The sequence below is a fragment of the Trifolium pratense genome, linkage group LG7 (assembly GCF_020283565.1).
Source record: "Trifolium pratense cultivar HEN17-A07 linkage group LG7, ARS_RC_1.1, whole genome shotgun sequence".
Taxonomy (NCBI): domain Eukaryota; kingdom Viridiplantae; phylum Streptophyta; class Magnoliopsida; order Fabales; family Fabaceae; genus Trifolium; species Trifolium pratense.
Window position 1 is genome coordinate 55217996 of NC_060065.1, and position 17572 is coordinate 55235567.

Consider the following 17572-nt stretch of genomic DNA (forward strand, 5'->3'; position numbering starts at 1 on the left):
AACAACATCCCCACCAAAAGGTTAAAACTTCAAAGTGCAAGAAAAAATAGAACAAATTTTTCAATTTCAACTTTCATAAGGTTAAACAAGTAACAACTAACACACTTCCATGGTTACATAGATTAATGCATGCTGCATAAATCATAATCATAATTGTATACTTAAATTAAAATCTAATTAGCCGCGGGCTTACATTTTCATTTTCCCCTTAGCCACTTCAGCATAACCTACACATTTTTTAATCCCCTCACCAATACAACTCTACCCTAATCTTTTAATTTTTCATACAAACCAACAAAAAAACAAAACTCACAAAAGTCTCTCACTCACTTAATTACCCTCTTTGACACACCTTTCTATAATAACCTTTCCCCTTAATCCGTCACAGTCTCCAAAACATCCAGTCAAAAAGCTGTAAAAATGAGCGCCAAAAACATAATTGGTGGAAAAACAAAAAAAACAAAACAACATTGTACTACACTTTTTGTCACATTATATATTGAAAATTACTAAAATACTACTGTAACAATAACAATGTGAACTTTGACCGATGACCGGTAATCTAGTGATCAAACACGAAAATTCTTTCCGGTAAAAGTTTGACCAAATTGCCAATTTTGTGGGGCAATGTTCCAAGAAGTGGAAGTGCGACGGTCACTACCGGTAACTCTGAAGGACAAAGACTGACCCACTAAAACAGAATTTGATTGCCAATTTTGCCCCCAGTTTCTGCTCATTGGCATCCACCCTGTTCTTGAGCCTTTAACATAAGTGCGCACGATATCACCTGCACCCGCGACGTTGCTGATTAGTACTAAGTTAAAGTAACGGAATCCGTTAATTGTGAATCTGATCCCACCGCGCTTCCTACACGGCACCCTGCATAATCACAACCAAACACTGCCTTAGTACAATACATCAAATTTATTGATTATACACTGCCTTAGTATCTCTCATTTATGCCAAATGATGTTTGTATAGTTTGCTTGTTTAAGTTAAAATGCCAAATGATATCGTTAATAAGTCTTAATTCAATTGACAAAAAATAGTCGAAATTGTTAGGTCGGACGATATAATCAGGATTCAAATCCCCGACTCGTTCACTTGTGTGTGTAAGTTTATAATGAGAGTCATTTCATCTATCCAGGGAAAAATTGACAAACTTAATTTTGAAATATTTAGATGTCTCCCACTAAATTTCCACTTTGCCTTCTATAATTGAATCTATAGGTTAGAATATGTAGCTTTTGACTTGAAAAGTAATTATTACACTCAAATTTACCATTCATCTACCTTGCTATGGATTTCAATTTTTCGTGAGGCAAAATTATACACATTTATGTCACTTAAACATGTCAAAATCAATTTTATGGAGTAAAAATGTGGGGTACAAACCGGCGATAGGCGACAGGGACGATTCCGGCGCGATATTCAGCGATTTTAAGGAACATAGGCATGGCAAGATCGAAATGAGGGCGAGGAGGGTTACACCAACCACCATTGTCACTAGCTTGAGCAAAATTAGGAGGACAGAAATTAGTAGCTGTAATGAAAATGGAAGGACTACCAGAGTGACACCATTGTTTATCATTTGCACATTTCAATTCAAAGCAAGAACCACAGCTAAGTCCACTGTTGAAAAGTGCTGTACTTAATGCTGCAGTGTTAACTCCATAACCTTGACTGTATAAGTTTCCATAACCACATGCTCCACCTAAACTCAACAAAAACAACATTAGTTGATATTAATTAACTCTTTAAGTTGAAAATTAGTTTTTTTTTATTTAAAAAAACTAAATTAGTCCTCCAAATTGACATCGAACCTGAGACCTTAAGGAGGAGCATACTCTCAGGTCTCAAGCCAATACCACTTGACTAACCCAAGTGGGAAGTTGAAAATTAGTTATAAACATGAGAGTAATATAGTAAATACCCATGGTGCCGGAAGCATCAGAACCGCCGTAAAAAGTGGCGTGAGCGGTTTGCCATGAACCGCCATTGTAAACACCGGGGATTCTAGCCTCTACTACCATCATCCACATTGTTAATGACATGATTAGAGACACAATGTACAACACGGTCATTGTACCCATTTGTGGTTTTGAATTAATTTAATTTGTTTTTGAGAGTGGAAAAGAAGAAGAGAAAAATGAGAGATACGGAAAACAGAGAGATGAGTAGTTAGTGAAGTGGGGAATGGTTGGGTTGGGTTTGGGGCTACTTATGGACAATGCTGCCTCTTGTTACAGTGGACAGTGCTACCAGTACATAATGAGGGTTACTTTTTTAATTCTCAAAAAATCATACTTCAAGTTACTTTGGATGAGTAAACTCTTAAATACCTCCTAAAATTTTAAAATTTGTTAAATACTCCTCAAAATTTGTAAATAGGTAAATATCTTCCTGAAATTATAAAAAGTCAATCAAATTACCCTCTGATGTGGACTCTGACTGGTAGTGCCAGAGAGCAATTTGATTGACTTTTTATAATTTTAGGGAGGTATTTGCCTATTTCCAAATTTTAGGGGGTATTTGACGAATTTTAAAATTTTAGGGGGTATTTGACCGTTACTCTACTTTCAATCTTAGCCGGGACATCCGGCCTAACAAGTACTCCCTCTGTTCCACAATGAGTGAGTCAGTTGACTGCGTCACGCATGCCAATACATAACTTTGACGATTAATATTTTTAATCGTATAATAGTAAAAATTATAAAAATATGATATTTTAAAAATACTCATCGAGATGAATCCAACAACATCTTATATGCTAATATTTGTTTTTATTTATTAGTAGAAAAAATATGGTCAAAACAAGATATGTGAATAGTGCATACAGTCAAAAATAAATACTCCATCCGATCCTAAATATAATAAAAGATCCATTTTTTAGATTCATTGAGAATCTAATATATTTGATCTACAGTATATTATAGGCTAGATACATTAAATGTTCAATAAATCTAAAAAGTAAATTTTCTATTATATTTAGGATACGAGAGACTACTCCGTGTATAATTTATCTTAAAATGGTGGAAGTAGATTAAATACTAAATGCAATTATTTAAGTGACTGCATTGTTGAGCCCCGTGTATAAGTATAACACTTTCCCAATTACATTCACATGTTGTGAATTCATTCTGGTCTTTATCAATATCATGCTTTATTTTTTGTTCTGCCTTTGCACGCTCTAACTGCGAGTCATGAAATCATTCTCTTCAATTTCTAATATGAAATTAATAAGGGTTATGTTAACTTGTGCCCTAAGGGCACATGTTAAGCTACCTAAAAATAGAAATAGAGCATTTAATGATAGAAAACATTTAATGTTTAGAGAATTGAATACACTACAAGTTCATTAAATTTTTTCCACATTTATCTTCTTAACATGTGCCCTTAAGGGCACAAGTTAACATTCTCCAATTAATAAATAAATAAATCTCAGTGATCCGTAAAACAAAAATGAATTGTGAGTAGGTGAATAAAGTAATGTTGGTTTCCCAAATGGCGTGATATGCGGGTGTGATTAGAGTAGGTGAATAAAAGATTATTATTTAATTTAATAATATAATAATAATAGTCTGTCCTCGTGAGCTTAACTCAGTTGGTAGAGACTTCGCACTATATGTGCAGAACCCGAGTTCAAACCCGGGACACTCTACTTATTTACCTTTAAAGGTGAATTTTCTAACCACTAGGCTATTTAAAAAAAAAATAATAATAATAATAATAATAATAATATATGTAATTCATGATATAAAGTGCTGCAGCCTGGAACAGTTTATCGTCAACCAAAAAGAGAATGACAATATAAACTGTATGTACGGATTTTATTATGTGACTAAAGCAGTTTGGTAAAAAAAATAGTAGATAATCGATTAGTTTATAGCGGGTGAGTTTATAAGTTAGCTTTGTAATAGTTTACGAGTGTTTGATAAAATTAGTGGTTGAACTAGCTTAAAAGTCTAAAACGACTTTAAAAAATATATCTTTTATTAATATTTAATGTTTTTTATGTAAGGTGGCAGGGACAAAATTAGAAGAAAAATATTGACATAGTGTGGCACAAGTGGTAGATACTTGGGTCTCGTAACTATTTGGTCATTGGTTCGATCTCTAGCCGGTGCGTGTGGAGAAGATTTGTTGGGAGAGATCAACCACTTTAATGTATCTCAATTACCTCAGGGGATTAGTCTTTGCACTTGCGCGTGGAGGATACATTTGATTTAAAAAAAAAAAATTGAAAGAAAAAAGATAAACTATTAACTCATAAGCTGTTTGAAATAACATTTAAAAAATAAGCTATAAACTAGTAAAATAAGTTATAAGCTCTTTTTTAAAAACATTTATCAAACATGTCTTTTTTAGTTGATATGAGTTTATAATAGTATAAGCTAAAAATCTAACCTTATGAAATAGAGCCTAAAACTCCTTGTCAACATCATATTTTGAATTTATGGCTTATAATTTAAGCTCACACGACAAAAAAAGTCTCATTCTATTAACTTTGTTTTTGTAGCTTATTTTTACTAGTTTATAATTTATTTTGATAAATTTATTCAATCAAGTATAATTTATCATTTTTCTTTCAATATATTTGTCATCTTACTTAAAGAAAATAAAAACTTTCTTTAACTAGTGTATTAAAAAAATTCTTTAACAATTTCTATTGGGAAGTAAGTAAGCATTGGATTCCCCAATAATATGAAAAGATGATTGATAATGACCAGCAGCTGTTTATGTTTCTAGATTTCGTTAGTTACGTTCTTCATCATTTCATTCCTCCTTTTGGAACACGATTCTCATTTTTTTTTTCAAAATATGTAAATATATGAAAATTTTGAACACTCATCAAATCGAATAAATTGAAGTAAAGCCCACGCTAAGTTAGAAAGATTCAAGTTTTGGTACAAAATTGAATTCCATAGGCAATGATAAAAACACATGCCATAGATGCGTAGCTTATTATTTTCAACGTACTTCGATCATATAGTATAGTTTACATACATATATTAATTCTACTATAAATTTATAAAGTAATTTTAGAAATAGAAGGAGGATTACTATAGTCAATTTTTCCATGAAAATCTTTTGTTTAGATCCTAAGAGTAGAAATATTGTGTATAGGGGTTGGATGAGTACTTCAACTGGTTAAGCTAGTTGAGCTATGAGTTAAGGAGTTGGAGGTTCAGGGTTCAAGTCCTGGCAAAAAGAAAAATTAACGTAACATTCTAATATGCTAACAATTAACAATTTGTCATTCAAAAAATAAATACTGCGCATAGAAAAACAAGAAATCATGTTTTGCCTAAATAAAAGATCTTGACAGCGAAACAAAAAAAATTAATGAATATAAATTCTTTCGTTGACCAAAGAGTATCTCGGATAGCCTTTTCTTTTTGCGAGATGGAATTGTTAGAGCGGATGTTCCTTTTCGAAGGGCGGAATCGAAGTATAGTGTATTTTTTTTGGGATATCTATTTATTTTATTTTGGTAAGACTATAGTCTATTTATGTAATTTCAAAAAATGAAAAGAATACACATTTCAGATTTGGCATGCAATTTAAACCTCTGCTGAATAATGTTGTTCCACATTTAAGATTTAGTCAAATAATTATTAATCGCTGCTTAGGAAACACTTTAATTTTAACAATTATAAATACTAATAATGTGAACCATGCTTGCTTTAAAAGGAGTGTTACATTTTACTACATAACATAACCATGCACGACATCATAAGTTAACAACATTCACTTAGACCCAAATTAAGAAAACATAATCACAACACTCCCCAAGCCTTTAACTTTCTTTTTACTCCCTCCATTGTAATTAATCAACAAAAAGTGTTTTATGGTTTTATGTAATGTTCCTTTTTGTGTGTTAAAAGGAATCCAATCATCATTAGTAAGACATGCATTACTATCTTCTTGTGTGTTGAAAAAGTTAAACATGATTTGGGGGTTAAAACGTGGTTTAAGTAGAAGCAATTCTTTGTAAAGAAAAAGTACAAGCCCCCGGTTGACTCTGAGGGTGCATACCGGGAGAGTATCGTATGCGTATTGGTATTCTGCCTAAAATGGAGTACCCGTGTATCATAGATTATAAACAAATTAAATTTTCAAAATCAAATTTATCCATACTCAAACTTTGTCATCCAGACTCAAGACATTAGACATTTATAGGAGTAGTACATTATAGTAAGTAGTAGTATAAGATCAACAATTATTTTGTCAAAAATAAACAAAGAGACACATTTATTATATCATGTTCTAATGTTGAGAGGAGTTACCCAAAAAAATGTCTAATGTGGTGAATGCGGAACCAAACAGATAGTGATATGTCTTCAGTCATCAATATTATCCAATGTGTTGGTATTTCAAGTGTGAGTTGAGTCCCACATCGGATGAAACAATGAATGTTGAATGATTTATAAGTGAGAGGACCCATTAACCTAATACCTTAAAGTTTTGGGTTAAAGTGTGGTGTCCAACTCACTTGTGTAGTTATTCAAGGCCTGATGTGATGATCACCCAGACCCCCTCATGACCCAGCAGTGGTATCAGAGCCGATGGTTGTTGATCCGGCTCCTTGTGTCGAAAATCTTCCTGACAAGGTGTTCAGGCGGTGTGTCCCGTTTGAGGTCAAGCAACGGCGGTACAAGTAGATGAAAAAGCTTTCGTTCGAGGGGAAGCATGTCCATACCATTGCTGTAATTTTGATCCATCGATACATCTCAAAATTAAAGTCTAGCTTTTCAAATTTTCATCGAGCAAAACTTGTTTAGTCACAATCTTAAATAAAAAATATTTGAGAGGGCGCACAAATTCATTTTATTTTTGCTCTAACTAGTAAATTCATTTGCTCAAACTTTAGAAGTTAACATAATTCACAATAAAAAATATGTAAACAAAAAAAAAATAGAGATTAAGACTCAACATCTATGTCCAAAAATTAGGAGGATATTCTAGTTAAGACTCATTCTAAAATTCTCACTCACTTCAATCATTATACTCATTTAACGACGGAGTGTATGAAAATACATACACTTCATCATCATACATCATATAGTCTTGCTAAATCTAAATCTCAATTCACAAAATAATAACCAATTCATTGTCGCTCTGAGATCCTACATTTTTTTATAATATGAATTTTATAAAGAAAAAAAATTATATTTATCGTCTCACTATTAAAATTTATTGGATTTTTCACTTATGTTTTGTGAATGATAAAATCAGATAAATTTTAATGGTAAGACAATGAATATAACTTTACGAACATAAGACTACTTTCTTGTTTTGGTAGACAAGATAAGATTACTTATTAGGTAGGAAATGAGTGAATGAATCCAATTAATAACTAAAACATTAATTTCCCGACTTTATATTAATGCACTTTGGTGACATATTTTAGCTTTTAGACAACCACCCTAATTCTCCCAAGTCCCAAGTCATTCAATACGGAACAAAGACTTAAGAATGAGAATGGAAGCATTTGGTGTCCACCTATTTAGGCTTGATTGTTGGAGGCATAAAGTCATAATAATCCACCATTTTTAATTTAGTGTGTGTGTGGGTCATTCTCATTCATCAACAAATACCATTGCTCAACAAGTCTCCCCTTTTAAATTATAAAGCAAATCTAATTGTCTCGAATTTATTTGCATTGTCTTTAACTAAAATAAAATAAAATACGACTTTTGAATGTACATTGAAAAAAGTTAGTCAACAAAGAAGTCTCAAGTCTCAACTGCATGTAGCTCTCTATCTTCTACCGTTTAACTATTTAATCGTTTGTCTCATTAAACGGTTAACATATGTAATTAGACGTCATTCTCTTATGATATTATATTGTTAAGAAATTTCATATTGAATGTGAGTTGGCTTCGACATGTGTTTATAAGTAAGAGGCAATTGTCACTTTATAAGTCGGTTTTGTAGGATTTAGTTAGTCCAAACTCATAAATTTAAGATAATATCAGAATCTCTCAAAGATCCTTTGGGTTATCCGCTATCAGACTACCCACCATTTATATCTATGCTCAAAGTCCAATAATGTTGGGCGAGTCTCACATAGGATGTATGTGAGTTGACCTGAACATGAGTTTATAAGTAAAAAACAATCATCACGAGTCGGGCGAAAAAAGGGGGGAGAAGCTCCTCGTTCCCGGTTCTCCTGGATCCTCCGGAACCACATGAATCTTTAGTTTGAATGAGATTCCAACTCAGCACTTTTTGCTATTTTTAGAAGAGTTGCTCTTTAGAGAACAATTTACAAGTCGATTTTATAGAGTTGAGATAAGTTTAACTCTCGAGTCTAAGACATGTACTCTTTTACTTGCTATTTTTGTAAATTTAAAGTTACGCGATTCCGATCATCATCTCTATTATAAATATTTGCTATAATTTTGTATCTATAACTTAATAAAATCCATAAAAATACCTTGACCAAAATAAATCAATAAAAACACAACTCTTCAATCAAAGACCGAATTCATTTGGTGTAATTGATCGATCTCTGTCTCCATCAATTTTGCCTTGGAGTGTGGTGTGGAGGAGTCTTGGATTACAACTGCACTTGCACATGGTATTTGTAATGAGGCAGATTTTTGGTGGTGTGCAACTTTTTATGGTGGTGTGGCAGATTAGTTAGATATAAATGAATTTGGCTTATAAGGCGATTGCATGTGATGTGGTGTATGGTAAGACTAAGATGAGATATATTAGACACACAACTACTATCCACTTCCATGTGAGAAGATGGGCTTAACTTTATCATTTTATCCATTTCCATCTTTGTCAATCATGTTAAAACTTTTATTTTATCGGCTTAACTACACATTTGGTCCCTTACGTTTATTTTAGGTTTTAATTTGGTCTCTTACGTTTAAAAAGTATCAATTTGGTCCCTGTTAGTCATTTCCGTTAGTTTTGTCACTAACACCGTTTGAACAGTATATGTGTCAGTGTGTCCAAGTGCCACGTGTCAGTCCACATATGCAAATTGGCTGCCACATGTGACAAAATTGATGGAAAAGAGTAACTTGAAACCTAAAATAAGCATAAGGGACTAAATTGATACTTTTTAAACGTAAGAGATCAAATTGAAACCTAAAATAAACGTAAGAGACCAAATGTGTAGTTAAACCTATTTTATCTATTTAGTTTATTATAAAATAAAGTATGATCGGTCCCTATGAGTAGGGCTGGACAACGGTCGAATTCGGATCGAAAATTGTCCATCCGACGATTTGAATATCTTCGTCAGCTTAAAGTTTCGGTTTGGTCGGATTATAGTTTGATCGGATTTGTATTGGGTGGTTTTTCAATGTAATTCAATTAATATAGACATTGTATTATATATGCAGAAGTTAGAGTTCGAACTTTGAACACATCATTTTATTCACTTTAAGGGTAAAATACTAGCTAATAAACTAATAACAAAAGATATTAAACTCTTAAAACATAACAAATCAATATTTAAATTTTAATGTTGTTGCCATGTGTTATAAACTATGTGCTGTTTTTTTTTCTTTCCTTTTCATAAATCACATATATCTTTTGCGTGTAACTGCAAATATCCTTGTGGGACTCAAATGTGCGACGAACTCTTACTAAGAATTTTAATGTTGTTGCATGCCTAAGGTAGAGATCAAATCCAAAACCTTAGTTAAGCTAAAAAAATTCTGCATCATCTCATGTATGCGCTTTTGAGCAACTATTCATAATTGCATATGCTATTTTTTTTTACAATGTTTTTAGTCAAAAATAAGTAGAGAGAGCACGGGGTAAAAAGATAAGAAAGGGCCCGGGTGGAAAATACAAAAAATTATGGGCTTGTTCTGTCTTTGGGTTACAGTAACATACCCTACCTGAGATATTGTTCTTCTGTTACCAAATCCTGCTGCATTTGGGAATGAATGTACCTCTTTGGTTCAGAAGGTAGACTAAGACAACACATATATGGGATCAGAAGTTCAGAATATAACCAGTGAACTAAAGAGGGGACAACATTATTTATATGGACAAATTTATTAATCATCTATTACTCCTTTTCTTTTGTTCATATAATCATCTATAAATACTGGTTGAATTATGTTTGTGTTTGATTTAATTTATATTTTAAGTGTTCAGTTGTAGAATTTTAGTCTTATAACTTTAAGGTAGTGAGTTTAATTTTTTTAAAAAAATAGTTGTAAAATGATATCATTTCGATAATTAAAAAAAAAAAAAAATCCTCCTTCAATTTTTTATAAAAAATGTTTGCGTTTGATTTTATTTATAGTTACCTTGTGTTTGATTAATAATTCTATTTTTTAAGAAAACAATTGTAAGTACTATTTATAAATATGTTTTTCGTCTTTATAAAATTGATAACCTTACCAATCGTTAGTTGGTTCAGTGGTGATTAACGCTGAACTTGATAGGGAGGACCGCAGTTCGATCCTCCGCAACTGCGATCGGAAAGGGGCTGAAACCAATTGATGTCAGAACTGATCCCCAAACCAGATTCAACTGGTGATGAAAAACAAAACAAAAAAATTGATAAACTTCGGTTTTTTATCTGTATAAAAAAAAATCACGTGTTTTTATCCCTAAAAATATTTTTAGTTCTTAATGATCAATTTATGTTCATTTCGATGTCAATGCTAATACTTTTTTATGTTTAAGATGTGTCAATGTAATATGCTAAACCTCGTATTATGTCAAAAAAATGTTAAAAACATGTCAAAATTTATATTGGTCGTACAAGTGGTAAGAGTTTTAGTCCCTTAAGCATGTAGTTAGAGGTTCGATTTCCGATTTATGTGTATGAAGAAAATTTGGTTGGCCGAAGAGAACTCACATTATGTACCTTACAGATTTCTCGACGGAGATTAGCAATCAATATTGCATTGGGAACTTTGTAAAAACATAATTTTTCTAATAAAAACATTGGACACAGATGTGTGTTGGAGAATAGAGATAGTAGGTTTAAAAAGTAAGAAAAACTACCTGATTGTACAATTTTTATTCGTTTGACACATTTTCAATCTCTACAGTAGCTATGGAAAGTATTTTGTCAGTAACAAAAATTGTGAAGAGAACCATTACAAAAATAAAATAAAAAATAGAATGCCCATTATTTTTATATAATTTTGCAAATAACTCACTTGCATACCTTGAAAAAAACATTGTTAATTAGTTGCTCTAGAATAGTTCAATGCTCAATTTGTTAGAGGATCAAATCATGAATGAATCGCGGCCCTCTAACGACAATCATATATATGATTGATATTAGGTATATCTCAACGGCGTAACTATTTTTGGTCATGAAATATCTTACGTAATGATTGACATTTGTCGTAAAAACCGTTAAACACAAAAATTGAATTCTCCTCTATCAATGAAATTTCTTTCATACGCAAAATTCAAACGATCAAACTCTTAACTACTTAAAGTGTCTGAGTCTTTTACCATTCGGATCATCCTCATGTTGTTGGTGTTTGGTGCTATGATCACTATGAATAGTTAAATGGGCATGCATGCTCTCAGAGTTGGACCATTTTACTGTATCAATGAGCCATTGAGACGAGGATTCTGCATCCCCACAAATCAACTGACAATACTTTAATCAATCATAGTTTTCTTAAACAAGCAGTTAGCAATCATATATATTGTCACACAAGCTAAGTTATCTTGTTCTCGTGCCTTAGGAGGCACAATGTCATGTTGTTTTTTCCCTTTTCTTTATTTGTTTCTCTTTTTTGGGGGTCCTAAGATTAAGGAACAAGCAACTTCTTTCCTTCTTTATTGTCTTTTTTTCTTGTTCCTAACTAACTGCCATACTTGAGTATTCATGAAGTACTAACGACCATGGCATCATATAATTAAATACTACTATTGATAATTGATTATAAAATGGGGCCACACAATCTGAAATGGAAGTAAAGGGTGGATGAGAATTTGTGGTAGGGGCAGGTAGCATATTTAATCATACAACCTACTAGCTTATGTGCTCATGTTTTCATGTTCACCTCACATAATAATTATTTCACGTATGCTCGTGAGTCGTGAGCATAGCTCAATTGGTAATGATATTGTATTTTATATGTAAGGCTGAAGTTCAAACTTGAGATCTCTCACTCACCACAAAAGGTGAATTTTTAGCTATAAGGCTACTTGGCTAAAAAAAAAAAGTTCATGTATGTAGTTGATTGTTCACATGCATAATTAATTACTCCATTTATTTGAAAATAAGTGTTGCATTTTTACCATATAAAAAAACTCTCTTTAGATAAATTATGGTGAGGAATGAGGTATATTAGATATGACATTGTATAATATAAATTATATGTTGAAAAAAAAAAATAGATTACTTGGAGTTCTAATTTTTGGCAAAAAAATATATTTTATTTTTATAAGATTGTAATCATATATGGAAAATTCTCTTTAGGTCCCTCATCATCATAAATATGCATTGTGGTTAGTTATACTAACAAGCATTAGAATTGGACTTTCTAAATGGTACATTTTCCTATGTTTTCTCTCCCATGTTCATTTGGGCCTGTGCCACATACAAGACCAAACAAAAGAGTTCTAAACCCTAACTCACAGGAGTTTCTTTTTGCACCCCCCACATGCACTTCAAAAGTATAATTTTGGAAGAATTTGTTTTAGCCGTCCGAAAATATACTTCCGAAAAAATGCAGAATTTTAGAAGTGTAAAAGAAGAAATTTATTCACCTTTAAGGTGGATTTTCTAGCCACTAGGCTACTTGACCAAAAAAAAAAAAAAAGAAATTTCCCCAAAGTTTGGAAGTAATTCACTGGTTGGATTTCTTCCTACTATGTCACTGGCAGTGGCACCCTATAATATTTAGATTATGATATCCTTAATAATCCATTTGACAGCATTTTCATTTTTTTAAGAATTAGTTTGTTTCTTAAACCAAATATACATCTTCCATTCCTTTGCTCTCTTTTTACACAATGATCAGTATTTCATGCTAAGTAGGAAATAGAAATAGCAGTGACAAGGATACAATATACACATGATGGCTGGCATTACAATCATGAGAAGAAACAATTTCTCTGCACTATATACACAAGTTGTTGAATGATATATCCCTTCAAGAAATGTTGTGTGTATCTATCTATCCACGACAAAGCCGCGAACAAAGTTGTTGCGTTTCAGAAGAGCTATTATCCGACAGAGGATACAAGTCACTTTTCCCATTGCTCACGCATGTGATGTTAAGTTGATTTCCGATTTGTGTCATCTGCATAGAATATTGTATCAAAATCGATTTAATTAAACAAAAAATATCGTGCAACAATCTCATAAAATGTTCAAATCAGCAACAAAATCGTAAATTTTCTTCACATTAATTGATTCCATCAGCTTATAGCTCTAGGCACTAGGAAATAGCATTGATGGAAGAAGTTACACGAGAAATGAGAACTTACCTCACAATAAGTCCTTTGTTCTTGACAACTCCATTTTGAGGTAGGAACACAGCTTAAATAATGACACCACGAACAATGTTCATTCAAGTTAACACCTCGAAGGAGCAAAACCAACCCCGTAATCAATCTGTCAAAATTATTCAACTTTAGATTAAATAGTACTTTACAAGCATTGACATAAATTCAATCTCTATGAGCAAAGTGTTTGCAGAATAGTATTCACGTCCTAAACCTACGTAAATGCACTGACTCATTGATCATATCGATGCAATTATAACCCTATGAAAATAAAAGGTAATATACAAAAATGAATGGAAAACGAAAGAGAACTTACCCAGCAGTGAGTAATAGGAAAGACAAAAGCCACAGTACATATTGATAAGGTTTGTGCTTATGTTTAACAGAAGGTGCAAATCCAGATCGAGACTGTTTTTGGCTAATCCATTTAAACTGTGGACGGATCAGAAGAACAAATCCAAGAAGAAAGCCGGAACCAAATCCTCCTAGATGAGCGAAATTGTCAACATGTGGAAGGACTCCAACAGCTAAATTGATTACAACAATGAATATAAGAGTCAACAATGCAGCCAACTGCAAAACAAGACCAGACGAAATGGAAAGAAATTAAATGGCTGCGGCACAAAGACAAAACACAGTGTTTATCAGGAAGCACTACGAATAGAATTGAATTGAACGTGTTTATTTTGCGACTCACCTTATTGGCATATATTGTCCAATTTATCAAGAGCTCAGAGAGCATTCCTCCTAGTAAGCCAAACAATGCACCAGAAGCGCCAACCGAGATACCTGATTGTATGAATAGAGCAGATAGCACAGTCCCTCCGAAACCAGATATCACGTACAGAAATCCAATTCTAACTGCAAAAAGATAAACAATGTAGAAATTACAATCTGTAATGTGCAAAATGAAGCTTTTAATTGCTAAATAAACTAGGCAAACAATGGTGTGTATACATATACTTGAACATTTTATTGGTCGCTATAAATATAATGATATACTTGAACAATGCAACGATAATTACCAGAGCCATACCAAATCCAAATTCTTGTTCAAGCCGAATTCCAATAAAAACAAGACTCAACATGTTGGCAAGTACATGGATAACCCCACCGTGCAACCATATACAAGAGAGAAGGCGCCAAACTTGGTGTCTATAAACAACTTTATCTACTTCTAGAGCGCCCATCTTCTGTAATCTGAAAATGTGAGAAATAAGTAGTTTTCAGCAGCACATTAAAAACAGCTCCAACATATATCCACCTAAATAAGTATATTTGGTACTATCCATTAGCCATTTCGAAAACATAATTTGGATTGAATTTGAGTTGAAAACTTTTCAATTATAGAAATTTCATAGCCATAGAGGGAATATGAGTTTGGTTCTGCTGTTACAAAAATTGATTTGAATGTTGATTATGTAAAATAGATTTTAGTTAACAGTGAATTGAATGTGAAGTGGTTTATGTATGGATACATTCAGGTAAAAGTGAGTTGAACGATAAATAAAAATCACATTTGAAGTCAAAGCTACAAATATCAACTCCAAGTTAAAATCAATTCTAGAGATGAAATCAATTTCAATCAAATGCTATAAATTCTAGCTTCAAGTTAGAGACAACATCCATTACATTCAGCATCACCCAAACATGTCAAAATCAATTTTGTATCTGTTATTACTTTTGCCTCTGCCTACTGTGATACCAAATACACATGTAATCTACTAGTTCCAGTGCCCGTGCTAACGCACGGAAAACACCGTCTTGTAGTAATTTCGTACAATAAACACCGTCTTGTAGTTATCGACAATGTGTTAATGTAAAAAAAAGACAGCATTTATAATATTATTATAGTGTTTGTTCTTCGGCCCCCCATATTTCTGGGGCTTAGTTAACGAATAATTGAAGAAAGTACTAAAATCAAGGTTATGGTAAGCCCCCGTGTGGATATTGAGAAATTACCCTAAAAATAGTCAAACAAATTAAAGTAAGAAACTCAAATTAACTTTTACCAGAAATGAAGTCACAAGGTTAGACATAAGCTTTCAATAACTGTTACACAAATTATGGCTAGAACAAAAACACAGAGTTGCAGCAACATAAAAGCTTTCAATAATTCTAAGGTTATAATGTTCTTATTCTTAATATAGTACATATTGCTCAGCTCATCTAAAATATACATTTGCAGAGATGACAATTTTTCATCAATGAAGAATTTTAGGAACATGTGAGTCAAATAAGTGTAGAATGGATCTCTCAATTTCTCTCAATTTTCACATCACAACCATCAATCAACTTTTCATAATTTATTTTAAATATAAATATTGTCCTACATTTATAATTCAATGATCTAAAAGGCAACATTATTTCCTCAATTTGTTTTTCCTCAATTTATTTTGCTCACATTATTTCCTCAATATTGTCCTGGATTTGAACCACCTGACACTGACACATCAACACCGATAACAAATATTTTTAAAAAATATAAATAATTGAACCCTAAACCACATGTGTCGGTGTCCGACACCAAGACACAAGCATACATACATACATACCATGATTAATGTATCATTCTTTAAGAAATAAAACAAATTAAAAATTGTGTTTATAAATGTAACATGAGATGAATAGATAAAGGGAAAAGAAAAACTCACGTAGTGGAAGAAGGACCAAAGAGAGGGTTTTCTTTGAGAGGTTGAAAAGAGAATCTTCCAAGAAAAGAAGCAACACAAGAATTACTATTAAAAGAATTCTTAGGACAATCATTAACATACATTGTAACAATGAACACAACAATGTTGGTAAACACAAAGGTTGGAATCAACCATGGGAACCATTGCTCAAAGAGCCTAAAATCACGATCATAACCACGGGTGACGGAGGGAGGAGGATGAGACGACGGCCTAGAGTGAGGCCGAGACCCACCACCACGTCCATGATGAACGGCGGCATCATCACGGGGAGAATCAATGTCAACTTCCACGGAGTCACCATGTTGGTCCCTCCGTCCACCCATGATGATGATTCTTGATTCTTGTTAGCCAAAGAATTCAAGTTTCTAACACATTTTGGTGAATAATGATTGAAAAAGAATAATGTTTTATATTATTAACAGCCAGAATCCACAAGACCCTAGCAAAGTTAGAAATTTGTTGTTTGCGTTTGTTTGTTTTTGAATGTCTCGTGTGTTAACGTTGTTTTTTTGTTGACGATACGTTGTTTGTTAGTTGACGATGATGATTATGTTTGGTACTTTGGTTTGGTTTGGTTTTGAGAGGAATTCTTTACCTTCCTACGCCACCTAATTAACTTACTACACCAATATTCTTATTCTAATTTTTTTTAATTGTATAATACTAAGTGCATGTTGGATCCTGAGATGATAAAAATTGGTGAGTATTGAATTTTTTTATATGAAAAAAAAATGTAAAAAATTAGTATAATGGTTTTTTTTTACAGTTAGTATTATAAATAATAAAATTGTGTTTTTTTTTTAATTATAATTTTTCTCTTAGTGGTAAATAACTTTTTGATATTGTTAATTTATTAATTTAAAGATTAACATATTCAAATTTTCTAATGAACCTTTTTTATCAAAAAAAATAAAATAAAAATCGAATGTACCTTTCATTAAAAAAATATTCTAATAGCCGTAAAAAAAAAATATATATTCTAATGTACTATAAAGTATTTCAACCCGTAGAAATATCAAAATTGATAGGTTAGCCGCTATGACTGAGATTGAAATATAGGTCTCTCCACTTTGTATGTGTGTGAATTTGTAATAGTTTATCATGTCGTCTATCTAAAGAAAATTGATTATCTTTTGTAGTGGTCGCCACCACTGTAACTACCTCAAATTTCACTGTTGAAATTAATCAGTTATGTTCGGATCGAGTTAGGATCCTCTCCATTTCCAATTCTTTCCATTTCCTCCATTATTATATAGTTTTGGGAATATAAATGCAAAAATGTGACATCAAGTGGGTCCAAATGTCATTTATACACCCCAAAATATTTAAAAACTTTGGTAATGGAAGAAATGGAAAACATAAGAAATGGAGAGGATCTCAACTCGTTCGGATCATAGCAACTAGTATACAAA

General features: G+C 32.3%; 2 protein-coding genes across 2 annotated transcripts; both read right to left on the reverse strand.

Moving 5' to 3' along the window:
• Nucleotides 1-35: 35 nt before the first annotated feature.
• Nucleotides 36-2209, reverse strand: LOC123898723 (expansin-A6). Its single transcript, XM_045949737.1, has 3 exons — nucleotides 1934-2209; nucleotides 1396-1714; nucleotides 36-879 (listed from the first exon to the last, which is right to left on the reverse strand). Exons 1-3 carry the CDS (start codon nucleotides 2091-2093, stop codon nucleotides 570-572), a joined length of 789 nt encoding a protein of 262 aa, XP_045805693.1. The 5' UTR covers nucleotides 2094-2209; the 3' UTR covers nucleotides 36-569.
• A 10674-nt stretch (nucleotides 2210-12883) lies between these two features.
• On the reverse strand, nucleotides 12884-17227 carry LOC123897828 (RHOMBOID-like protein 1). The gene is made up of 6 exons (XM_045948615.1): nucleotides 16122-17227; nucleotides 14504-14667; nucleotides 14165-14328; nucleotides 13784-14040; nucleotides 13450-13576; nucleotides 12884-13262 (listed from the first exon to the last, which is right to left on the reverse strand). Exons 1-6 carry the CDS (start codon nucleotides 16481-16483, stop codon nucleotides 13137-13139), a joined length of 1200 nt encoding a protein of 399 aa, XP_045804571.1. The 5' UTR covers nucleotides 16484-17227; the 3' UTR covers nucleotides 12884-13136.
• Between the last annotated feature and the right edge of the window lie 345 nt (nucleotides 17228-17572).

Coding starts and splice junctions, on each gene's coding strand:
- LOC123898723 (XM_045949737.1), bottom strand. CDS start 2,093: ATGGGTACAATGACCGTGTTGTACATTGTGTCTCTAATCATGTCATTA. Junction 1,715..1,933: donor TGATGCTTCCGGCACCATGG/GTATTTACTATA, acceptor TGTTGAGTTTAG/GTGGAGCATGTGGTTATGGA. Junction 880..1,395: donor GTCCCTGTCGCCTATCGCCG/GTTTGTACCCCA, acceptor GTGATTATGCAG/GGTGCCGTGTAGGAAGCGCG.
- LOC123897828 (XM_045948615.1), bottom strand. CDS start 16,483: ATGGGTGGACGGAGGGACCAACATGGTGACTCCGTGGAAGTTGACATT. Junction 14,329..14,503: donor TGAACAAGAATTTGGATTTG/GTATGGCTCTGG, acceptor ATCTTTTTGCAG/TTAGAATTGGATTTCTGTAC. Junction 14,041..14,164: donor GGACAATATATGCCAATAAG/GTGAGTCGCAAA, acceptor CTTGTTTTGCAG/TTGGCTGCATTGTTGACTCT.